A 12,700-nucleotide genomic window follows, 5' to 3' on the forward strand; every position below is an offset into this window, starting at 1 on the left:
CAAGGCAAGGTGTTTGAATGGTATTCTGTGCAGAAGCCCTGCCAGGAGGAGCTGGCCACAGCCACCTGCAGCCTGTCAGTGGCAGAGCCGTGCTGGCTTGCTCCCAAGTCGCCAGCAGTGGTGAAAACAGATGGTGGCCACTGTCAGCAGAACTCATGAAAATGAAACGGCCCAGGAGGAAGGGTCCCCACAGGATAGCCTGGTTCCTGGCACCTGCTTGCTCTCCACAGGGCTCTGTTGAAATAGACTGGAAAGGTACAGCCGGCAGCAGAGATCAGCCACCAAGAACAACCAGCTGTGTCGGCTGAGCCTCTTTCACGTGAAGGGAAAAGGAGTTTGACAAAAAGGAGCCTCCACGTTTTAGCAGTTATACATCTGTTTTAAGTATCAGAGGGCCCCTGTCTGTACAGTCAATATTGTGCTCACACCTTGTTGTTGGACATATTACAGATGTCTCTCTATGACACTGAAGTTATAACTGCTCCAAAACTCTAAAAAAGGGAGGCAGTGATTTGAAGAGAATTATGTTTTAATGTAAAAGTGAGGGTACTGTTAGGAAGATACATGTTATTTTCAAAAAATACATTTCATCGTGTTTCACTCTGACCAAACGTCATAACTTCCTGAGTTGTTTTCTTGAATGCTCATATCTTATATATGATTTGAATATTTTTGGTGTTGTTGTAGGAGGACTAAAAATTTCTGACAAATTAGCCTAAATCATGAGAGATAATTCCCCATAATTTTTCTGAGTAATTTATTATGGTGGCCGTAAAGAAAAAATAAAATTGACTCAGGTATCAGTTCTTCTTATTTCCAGGTAGAGATATGAGTTCTGCTCCATTAATTCCATCTATCTATCCTAAACAAAGAGAACTGGCCAAAATACTGTGTTGAACAGAGCAATCATTGTGTTACAGTTGTATACTCTGATGTATGAGCAACAATCTCCAACATCAATTATTACAAATACAGATGTATTAAATAAAAATAAAATTACAAAAGAAGCATCACTGGTTTTCAACTTATATGATAAATCTTAGTCCAGGAAGAAATCAATAGCGTTCTTAATATTATGCCCAAACATATTTAAAGCCTACTAGAATTAATCAGTGAAGGTTCAGCCTATTTTCCTATAGTACCCCAGATGTATACAAATTTGAGTACCACCTATGTCTTGAGAATAATAATTTTAAACTCAAAAGCTCTTAGACAATCATTATTATTATTAATAATCCAGCAATAAAGGCTTATTCAAGCAAGAAAATGAAATGATGTGAAAATGAACAAAAAAGCACTTTGGTTATAATCCTATCCACTACTTTACTGGATACCCATACTCATTAGAACGAAAATCATCTCATCACTGCTCTGTCATCTACGTTTTCTTTTACACATGAATATAAACCCTGTTAACACACACAATCACATACACACACACAGACTTGTAGCACTAATGGCAGTGGTGATGAGTGGTAAAATACAAAGACTTTATTTTGTAAAAACATCATTCTAAAAGGTTTTTAGTGTACAGTCAAATGGCCTTACCAAAGCAAGACCAAAAACCTGACAGGGAAACCTGGCTCCCCACACAGGGGATGGCCGTGACAGTGGAAGCACTGACCTTGTACGCCTGCATAAGCATGTGGATGACCCCTGGGGCACCGTGGCACCAGTGCACCAGCCGGTCTGTTTCATTGCTTAACGATGATGGGTAATTCCCAGATCGGAATTTTTTGTGGCGCACGTAATCAATACTGGGTTTCACCATTTCTGTCAAAGTTTCTTGGTCCACTTTTGCTGCTGGCTTTAAACAAACAAAAATAAAACACAAATTATTTTTTCTGAAGTTATTTCTTTTACATTGTATCACGGCTAACAAAATAAAACATCAATTACATGGAAAACGAAAGAGCACATAAAATTAGAATTAATTCAACTATCTGGTTATTTAAGACTTAGGCAGAACTTGTTTCAACTTTTTGAAATCTCAGTGTTTTAATGTATTTTGTCTCCTCTTTGGTGGATGAGTAGTAAAGGAAATGATTAAATGGCAAGTGAACCTAGGAGTAGGTAGGTTTTGTTTTGTTGCTTTGCTTTGTTAAAATACGAATACTTGATATCCTTCCATGGGGCTCACACCTTCTAGAAAGCCAGGTACCCCTTTTCTCCCAAATCTATATACTGGCTTTGTTATTCAGCCAAATTATTTAACCTCAGTCTCTTTATCTCTAAAATAGAATAATCATAGTACTCAGCTCCTAAGACGTTTGTAAGGAAAAAAGGAGAAAAAAATGCATGCCTCACTCCTTCATCCAACAATTTGTGGTGATACTGGCTTTTACTAACTGAAGGCACTCATTAAATGTTACCTACTAGAATTCATTATTGAATTTGTGTTTAAGTTTTACTACAGGGACTAAGACTAAAAACGTATTTGGAAAATATTTGCAAATTTTGAGGCATTGTTTTTTTAAAAGGACTTAAAACATTCAAATAGTCTCAAGTTACTGTACAGATTCCCACGAAAAAATCTGGTGAGAAGAGTCAGATGGCAAGGCTGAGCTAAGTGAGCGTCTTAGGGTGGCATGCCAGCCCACAGGGCATCTTAGGGTGACATGTTAGTGTCACACAATGTCTTTAGGGTGACATGTTAATGCCACAAAATGACTTTAGGGTGACATGTTAATGCCACACAATGCCTTCAGACTGACATGTTAATATCACACAACGTCTCAGGGTGACATGTCACCACCACATGACATCCTTAGAATGACAGCGCCACACAACATCTTAGGGTGACATGTTAACACCTCACGTCTTTAGGGTGACATGTTAGCACCACATGACATCCTTAGAGTAACATGTTAATGCCACACAATCTCTTTAGGGTGACACATTAGCAACACATGACATCTTTAGAGTGACGGGTTAGCACCACACAAACGTCTTAGGGTGACATATTAGCGCTACAGAACGTCTTAGGGTGACATGTTAACACCACGCAATATCTTTAAAGTGACATGTTAGCACCACATAAATCTGCATATTGGTGAAGTCTGAGATAGAGAACCCGTCTCTGGCCACTGATTTTTCATTAGGCTTTGGTGGCAAATGTCAGGGGTGATGTAAAGTACTCTCAAAACTGAAATAAAATATTGCATTGCTTTAAATTCTCATCATTCCATAAGCACCAAAGTTTACAACATGACATCTTCTCCTACAGAATAAAAAACCTCATTTCTTCAACAAAAAGTTAATTTTATTAAAAATAAAGGAAAGATAATTTAAGGAATATCGGCCGGGTGTGGTGGCTCAAGCCTGTAATCCCAGCACTTTGGGAGGCCGAGACGGGCGGATCACGAGGTCAGGAGATCGAGACCATCCTGGCTAACACGGTGAAACCCCATCTCTACTAAAAAAATACAAAAAACTAGCCGGGTGAGGTGGCAGGCGCCTGTAGTCCCAGCTACTCAGGAGGCTGAGGCAGAAGAATGGCGTAAACCCAGGAGGCGGAGCTTGCAGTGAGCTGAGATTCGGCCACTGCACTCCAGCCCGGGCGACAGAGCAAGACTCCGTCTCAAAAAAAAAAAAAAAAAAAAAAAAAAAAATTTAAGGAATATCAATACTTCTAAATTTCATTGAAATAAAACTATATTTAGTAGAAAATCTTTAGGTGTTTTCCCTGATACACACTTATTAGCTTTTTAAAAACTGTATTAGCTTTTTAAAAACTATAGGTCATGAAGTTTATTTCCAAAAGGCTACATGATACTTTTAAAATTACTTTCGTACAGGTAATAAATACAGAACCACTTTAAAAAGTCAAAAAATATTGAGGAGCTTAATTCAAAGACCAACAGACCATGTCCTTCCTAGGACACAACTGAGTTCCTTTCTGTTATGGTGGTTGTTAGCTGCTTATTCACATTACCACGGTATTTCTAAACAATCCATGCACGGCTGTGCCCTGAGTCACTGATTCTAGGCTTCCCCTTGTGGCAGATGAGGGACACTTTCCTTCCTCTAATCTTCCCAGGAGAATTTCACTCTGCTCACCATCCATAATCCTGTGTTCTTTACAGACTACACTATGCAAATATTATTTGCTCCTGAAACAGTAAATATACTGAATTAGATATTCTTTTACACCTTTTAGTTTTTCTTGGAGTAACTTTCTAACATTTTATTTGCTTAGTTTTCTTTAAACCAGTACCTAAGCTCTTTCATACCCACCAACAGCTCCATAAAAAGTCTCTCGGTAAGATTTTCCACATGGTCAAATCTACTATGACTTTGTTTTCCCTGGAGGTGACTCTCCATTATCGGCTGCTTTCCAGGTCTTCCGTGCCACTGCTGTCCTGGGACTTGCACCTGTCAACTTCCTGGGGATTCTGCTCCCTCTCTTGTTTGGGTAGCCCCTCTTCCCTGGATCTGATCCTCTTTCTTAGAGCACTCCCTTGTTGTGGTAGACACCACACCCCGGTAGCTTCCTGAGATGGAGTACAGGGGAACGGGATGTTTTAAACAGTCTTTGCTCTACTCCACATTTAATTGGTAACTTTCTGGGCAGAATGCAATGTTGGAAATCATTTTTGCTCAAAACTTGGAAGTCATTTCCCTTTATCTTTTAGCTTCAGGGAAACTGTTGCAAAGTCCAATGCCATTTTTGGACTCTGTACATAACCTTTTTCTCTCTAAAGTTTTTTTTTCTTTTTTCTTGTTTTGAGACGGAGTCTCACTGTCACCCAGGCTGGAGTGCAGTGGCATGATCTCGGCTCACTGCAACCTCTGCCTCCCAGGTTCAAGCAATTCTCCTGCCTCAGCCTCCCGAGTAGTTGGGACTACAGGTGCACGCCGCTACACGTGGCTATTTCTTATCTAACGTTTTAAGCACTGTCTCTTTATCCCTTTATCTTAAGCTTTCACAATGACGGGCATGATGTGGATTTGTCTGTCTCCATTCATTGTGTAGGAACCTGGTAGGTCTTTCCAATATGCAACTATGTCCCTCATTTCTTTCTTTTTTTTTTTTTTGGAGATGGGGTCTCGCACTGTTGCCCAGGCTGGAGTGCAGTGGCGTCATCTCGGCTCACTGCAACCTCTGCCTCCTGGGTTCGAGCGATTCTCCTGCCTCAGCCTCCCAAGTAGCTGGGATTATGGGTGCCCACTACCATGCCCAGTTAATTTTTTGTATGTTTTTAGTAGAGATGGGGTTTCACTGTGTTGGCCAGGCTGGTCTCAAACTCCTGACCTCAGTGATCTGCCCACCTTGGCCTCCCAAAGTGCTGGGATTATAGGCACGAGCCACAGCACCCAGCCTATGTCCCTCATTTCTAGAGCATATTCTTGTGTTATTTTCCTCCCTCCTATTGTGTGTTCTCCCTCACTAGGTCTCCCACCAGTCACATGCTGAACCTCCTGGATTAATCCTCTTGCTTTCTTACGTTTTCCTCTCCCATTGTCTTATTTCTGCCCGCTTTCTAAGATATGACTTTGATTCCCAAACATTTTCATTAATTTATTAAAAATTCAGCCATTATACTTTTTATTTTCAAGAGCTCTCTTTTTCCATCAAATGTTTCCTGTTTCTTGGATGCAACAGCATCTCTTATTTCCCTGAGGATATTAATTATGAATTATTATTTCTTCAAAGCTTTCTTCCACTTCCTGCTTTCTCTTTGTTTTTATTTCTACTTGTTCAGGTCTCCACCTTTCAAGTTGGGGCTTTTCTGCCGTGTCTGCTCATCGGCTACCGGTCTGTGCTCACGCATAAGGCACAGCTCCTCGCTGTCCTCAGTGCACAGGAGGGGCTGCGGAATGGTGGGAATCACTGTGGAGTGGCTGGATGGGGGATTGCCAGGGTCTCCAAAGAAGTAGACCAACAGGTTGTATAGAAGTAGAGAAAGAGATTCACTCCAAGGAACTGGCTGCAGAGGCTTCATGAGTCCACAAACTGCCTGGGGTGGCCAGCAAGCTGGAGACTCAGGAAGGAGCTGCAGTTGGAGTCTGAAAGCAGAGTGCTGGAGAATCTTCTCTTGCCTGGGGGTCCAGCATTTTGTTCTAGTCAGACCTTCAACTGTCTGGACAAGGCCCACTCACATCCTATGGGGCAGCTGGCTTCACTCAAAGTCCACCAACTTAAATGTAAATCTCATTCAAAAACGCCCTCAAAGAAACATCCAGAATAATGTCTGACCACATGTCTGGGCACCAGGGATCAGCCAAGTTGACACATAAAATTAAACATCACGGATGGCAGACTAACGTTTTAATGGGGGTTTTCAAATACCTGTACTTATGAAACTTTTATCTGAGCTACTTGTTTCTCCAGAAGTGATTTCAAGTCTCAAGCGGGGTGGAGGTGGCGCTGCCCCTTGGGGTGAAGGAGAGGTGACGGTGCCTGAGGCTGGAGGTGACAGAGAGGCAGTCTCACCCTAGACTATGGACACTCATTCTCTCCCCCCTATTTTTAGTTCTATGCTTCACTCCAGCTCTCTTCTACATCTGGCTTTCCTGAATCGAAAAGAGCCTAGTCCGTTTTTCCAGACCTAGCTCCTTTTGTCTCCAGCACGAGTTGAAGGATAGGCAGTTCCCTCCCTGTGCTGGGTGTAGGTTCTCACAGAGGTCCAACCACTGCACATGCTCAAAGAAGCCTCCTGTGCCAGAGTGCCACCTAAGCCCATGTGTGGCACTGCCTACTGGGGACATGGCACTTTCCCCTCCTGAGTTCTGGGGTTCTGTGGAACAAACTGACTTGCTTCTTGTGGGCACCCTCCCCCTCGGGCACTGACACCATCTTTCATCCCAGAAGGTCAGCTGTCATTCCTTCATCTGCTTCAGTTCACAGGTTTGCAGCTGGAGCTCCAGATGTCCCCTAGCTTCATCAAAGAACTTTGGTTTCTCTTTTGTTGTTTTTGTGGCTGTTTTGAGATGATTTTCAAGAGAACTGTTTTTATTCTATCATGAAAGTGGAGTTCCTTTTAAGCGGTATTTTAAGAGTTTTTGCATATATTGTTCTGATAGCCTTCCAACGACACCCTCCAGTTGAAACTACTACTTTTACATGACTAAACTACCAGACAATGAGAAATAAGAACCAAATTCTAAGCCCTCAACTCACTCAGCAGACCCTTTCTTGGCCGAGGAAGCCTGAGGCAACCTTGAAACTAAGCTACCAGTCATGACAGGCTAAGAGGTGGGGCTCACCCTGCTCTGCCCCTCCCGTGCTGACCGCATGAGACTTTCTGCCCTAAGGACTAAGCGGAAACCAGCCCTTTCAGCAGACTGCACTGGCAGTGACAACCACCTGACTGCTCCCCCATCTTCTGCGGCTTCAACAACCAAGCAGCCAGCACTTGCCCCTAAGAAGGCGCCAGGGAGGCTCTGGCCAGCCTATGGAGGACACACAGGGAGGGGTTTTGTTCCTCTGCTTCACCTTTTGACTCAGAGGGCCGAAAACACTACCCTCAGATCCTGCTCATGCCACCATTTTCTGAACATGGGTCTCAAGGAGCATGAAGCCCAATTGTGCAGACACACACTTCTCTAGCAAATACTCCACGCCTCCTGCAGCTCACCGAACACATACATTCGGCCACCTGGCTTGGCATACGTTCCTGCTCCCTTTCCACTCCCTCAGAATATCTGTTTCTGGCTTCTAGCCCAAGGCTACCATTAGCCATCAGAATGGCCACCCTGCAGGCTGCAACCCAGTGTGAGAAACAAAGCCCTCCTTTCCACATTTCTGAACCATCATTCTGCACTGACAACAGCCACGAACCATGCATCAGGGAAGAGATGCAGGCAGCTTCCCTGCAGGCTCCACCACACCACTGCCTAAGAATCTTGAAAGAAAACCTGGCTCAATCTCTAAGTCAAGTACTTACTACATAGTGTTCCACGTTCTTCACTTTAAAAACAGATCAATGGAAAATTTTATGATTTCTATTCCTCCCAAGGAAGTCCCTAATATACAGCAAAATCGGCCTAAACACATGAACGACATTGGCGTGGTTCTTACATTACTATGTTCCCCTAAGGGAATTAGCATTAAAAAAAAAAGTTGCCGCCGGGTGTGATGGCGGACACCTGTAATCCCAGTTACTCGGGGCACTGAGGCAGGAGAATTGCTTGAACCTGGGAGATGCAGTTTGCAGTGAGCCGAGATTGTGCCACTGCAATCTGAGACCCTGTCTCACCAAAAAAAAAAAAAAGTTCCTGAACCACTGTTAAAACATTTTTCTGGGAAAATACAGAATACACTATGATAGTTAATTTTATGTGTCAAATTAAACATAGCGTCTGGGTGTGTCTCCAAGGGTGTTTCCAGATGAGATTAGCATTGAACGGTGGACTCAGTCAGGCAGATGGCCGTCCCCAAAGTGGGTGTGCCTCATCCAGTCCATCCAAGGCCTGAACAGGACCAAAGGCAGAGAAAGAAAACATCTGCTCCTTCCTGCCTGCCGGCTTCAACCAGGGCAACAGTCTCCTCCTGCCCTTGGACTGGGATTTGGCTCCCCTGGGGTTCGGTCTTCTGACTCAGAGTGGAGTTACAGCCCCATCATCCCCGGGTCTCAGGCCTGTAGATGACAGATCGTGGGGCTTCTGGGCCTCCATAGTTGCACGAGCCAATTCCTATAAGAAACCCCATCTCAAATATAATATTTATCTCCTATTGGTTGTTTCTCTGGAGAACCCTAACACATATACAAAATCTAACTGTTCAAAATAACAGTGCCATTTTTAAATGAGATATGGAATTCTGGTTATTTTGAAAGCGTGTACCTGCATCATGAAGAAAATTCGCATGCCTGTAGTCCCAGCACTTTGGGAGGCTGAGGCGGATGGATCACCAGAGGCCAGGAGTTCAAGACCAGCCTGGCCAACATGCCGAAACCCCATCTCTACTAAAAATACAAAAATTAGCCAGGTGTCGTGTTGCATGCCTGTAATCCCAGCTACTCAGGAGGCTAAGGCAGGAGAATGGCTTGAACCCAGGAGGCAGAGGTTGCAGTGAGCTGAGAAGGCGCCACTGCACTCCACCCTGGGCAACAAAGCAAGACTCCGTCTCAAAAAAAAAGAAAAAAAGGCCAGGCGCAGTGGCTCACGCCTGTAATTCTAGCACTTTGGGAGGCCGAGACGGGCGGATCACAAGGTCAGGAGATCGAGACCATCCTGGCTAACAAGGTGAAACCCCATCTCTACTAAAACTACAAAAAAAAAAAAAAAAAATTAGCCAGGCTTGGTGGCGGGCGCCTGTAGTCCCAGTTCCACGGGAGGCTGAGGCAGAAGAATGGGGTGAACCCGGGGGGCGGAGCTTGAAGTGAGCCAAAATCACGCCACTGCACTCCAGCCTGGGCGACAAAGCGACACTCCATCTCAAAACAAAAAAAAAAAAGTAAATTCAGAAAACGAACTATATGCATATATGCATGTTTTACTTTCTACAACAATAAAGACAGACAAATAATACCTAGAAAAAGTTTTAATCCTGTGTAGACAGGAATTTCCTAGTTTCCTTTAGTGAGTGAGGACATGATATAGTAGATTAGACATAAAAAGAATCTGAAGTAAAATTTTAAAAAGTAATATATAGGTTTTCCAGTCTAAGATATCTAAATTCTAATCCACATCCTTTGACTTACTAGTTTTGTCGTTTTGTAGAATAAAGAAAGCTTAATTTAAAAGAAGAAGAAAGAAGGAGAAGGAGGGGAGGTGGAGGGAGAAGGTGGGGAGGGAACAGTGGGCAGGACAGAGGGTAGAGGAGGGATGGGGAGGAGGGGGAGGAGGGGGAGGAGGAGGAGGTGGTGGCAGAGGCGGTTTTATGCCTTGCAGGGAAGAGAACATAGGCCACAGACTAGGCTGAAGTCCTAGGCTTATGCTCAAGCCAAACACAGCCTGAAGCAATGTTTAGTGTGGGGTCTCTACTGGCCTGATAGAAGAGTCAGTACTTAATAGGTGTCAGGGATGACTGAGAGACAAAATCATAACCACAGCAACAAACTCATCAAAAATATAGAAGACAACTGACAGCAAGCGAGGTTATCAGGACATGACAAAGTCACTGCCTCAGTTGGTTCTGCAGTCCTTGTTGCTCCCTGAAGATTTTTCCCCATTAAGAGTTCCTACTGCAATCAGCAGGAGGATAAGCACAGAAGAAAAGGGTGGGCAAGCCAGGCACGGTGGCTTATGCTTGTAATCCTAGCACTTTGGGAGGCCGAGGTGGACGGATCACGAGGTCAGGAGTTCAAGACCAGCCTGGCCAATATGGCGAAACCCCGTCTCCACTAAAAATACAAAAATTAGCTGGAGATGGTGGTGTGCGCTTCTAGTCCCAGCTGCTTGGGAGGCTGAGGCAGGAGAATCGCTTGAACCCGGAGTGAGCCGAGATCGCGCCTCTGCACTCCAGCCTGGGTGAGAGAGTGAGACTCCGTCTCAAAAAAAAAAAAAAAAGTGTGGGGAAGAGATAACTAATCTGCTCTAAGACTCCATACCAAATGTACTCAGGAACTCACTGGACTCTTAGAAATCCACTGCCTGTGGTTTATGAGGCAGAGTTACGCATCTGCGATTCAAAGTAGGGTATTTCAATCCAGGCTGCAGGATTGTTTGTATGCAGGATTCATTTCCCATTTCATGTTTGATCAAATATACTGTAGTGTGTAAGAGAATTTTTACCTACCTGCATTAACATGTAGTAGATTCCAGCCATGCCATGGGCTGCTCCAACGTACTGCTTCCGGTGCCACTGGTACAGCAGTGGGCAGCGCTCCGTTTTTCTTTCTTCCCTTGACAAAGTCTTACCCGACTCAATAATAGCATTGACTACCTACAGAGAGAACGAGACAGCATAAATCTAAAACTGTATATGTACCCTGTTGTAGTTCAATTAACAGTATGTCATACATATATATGACATATATATATAGAGAGAGAGGCAGAAAACTTAATCTAAAAGTCTTTAAGCAGTTAGCAGCTAACATACTTATATTTCTTTTATAAATTAATAAATGCAGGCAGAAAGAAATCAGGAGCCAATGTTAGAGTAGGAAAAGATAGTAAGTCTAAGAAATAAAAAATTCTTTGTATAAAAAGTCAACCAAAAATCTAGAAAAATGTCTTATAAAAACTGTTTTGGATTTCTTAGTTGCTCCATAGCTGCAGTGCTTTTCCCAAAAGAGCAGCACATACACCTATCAGAAAAGGCTGGAGGAACTGGCTTTATTTATGAAAGACTAATGATATGAGGTCTGCTCTGGCATGAAGGATTTCAGCTAGATCAAAAGCATAGCATGTCTGGAATGACGGTTTCCTCATGTCTATCTCCTCTCATCCTTTTTGGGAAAGTATTCCAAGTTTTAACTGGGCATCTGGCCCCCTAGTTACAGACAGCTGAACACAGACACTTGATGAAGTTCTGGCACTGGGATGGGAGCAGAAGTAAAGTGGGTAACTTGGACACCGAGTCCCTAACAAGGAAGCTGTGTCACCTCCACCTCCTCTTTCCCCTTCATAGGTTGAGGGGCTAAACTAGCTTTGGTTCTGCAAATAAGGGTATGCCCCTAGGATAAGGCAGAATGAGACATAAGAAGTTGGTCCCCACTCGTACCAGCCTGAAATGCTTACCAGCTCAGACATCTCATGAAAGATAAATAAACATTCTAACTCTCTAAAGCCGCTGTTGTTTAGCTCCAGTAAAAACAGATGAATTAATAAAAGATGAAAGAGAGTACAGATTTTTTTTGTTAATGTTCCTAGAAAAAAACAGGGGCTATTTCTTACTTTTGATGAGTACTTAAAAAAGTACTTCTGAAGAAATACTTCAGTATTTCTTACTTTAAAAAGTAATGCTACCTAGAAACAGAGTCCAGCTATTAATACAACTCAATGCTAGCAAACAGGTTTGAATGGTAGAGATGCCCATAGTTGCCCATATCCCACAGTACCTCTTTAATAGCTGACTCACACACGGTGCCTGGACCTATCTCCGTGTTCAGGTACAGTAAAGCATACAGATAACCTGCCCGTCCATAAAGCAGCTCATCAGGAAGGTCTGATTCTTGGCAGACAACCGCTCTCTGGAGTTGCAAAAGTCTAACCAATAAGAAAAATTAATTTTTTCCCAGAGGAATTCTAAAGTACTTCTTCCTGAAACACTAAACCTGTTGCTTTAGGAATTACCTGTTATTTATTTTAAATTTAAAACTATGATTTTTAAAAATATTCCCAAATCCAGAACACAACAAAAATGTCTCCAGTTCACTAGTCTCCTTTTGAATGTCAAAATTAAAAATAAAACATCTTTCTGTTAATTTCTACCTTTACATCTATTTTAAACCATAAAATTTTATTTTGAAATCCAGAAGTAAAAGAAAGTGATTTAAAATTTAAATAAAAATGGTACTGCAGGCCAGGCGCGGTGGCTCATGCCTATAATCCCAGCACTTTGGGAGGCTGAGGCAGGTGGATCACCTGAGGTCAGGAGTTCAAGACCAGCCTGACTAACATGGTGAAATCCCATCTCTACTAAAAATACAAAATTAGCTGGGTGTGGTGGCACATGTCTGTAATCCCAGCTACTTTGGCGGCTGAGGCAGGAAAATCCCTTGAACCCAGGAGGCGGAGGTTGCAGTGAGCTGAGATCGCACCATTGCATTCTAGCCTGGGCAACAAGATCGAAATTCCATCTCAAAAAAAA

General features: G+C 43.1%; 1 protein-coding gene across 1 annotated transcript in view; it reads right to left on the bottom strand.

Moving 5' to 3' along the window:
* LANCL2 (LanC like 2) overlaps positions 1-12,700 on the bottom strand; it is a 63,876-nt gene that overhangs the window by 20,366 nt on the left and 30,810 nt on the right. Inside the window, exons 4-6 of the mRNA XM_025378001.1 lie at positions 11,949-12,096; positions 10,685-10,831; positions 1,625-1,807 (exon numbers count right to left, since the gene is read on the bottom strand). Coding sequence (XP_025233786.1) covers positions 1,625-1,807; positions 10,685-10,831; positions 11,949-12,096 — 478 coding nt within the window. The remainder of the gene's footprint in view (positions 1-1,624; positions 1,808-10,684; positions 10,832-11,948; positions 12,097-12,700) is intronic.

Source organism: Theropithecus gelada, chromosome 3 (assembly GCF_003255815.1).
Source record: "Theropithecus gelada isolate Dixy chromosome 3, Tgel_1.0, whole genome shotgun sequence".
Classification (NCBI taxonomy): Eukaryota; Metazoa; Chordata; class Mammalia; order Primates; family Cercopithecidae; genus Theropithecus; species Theropithecus gelada.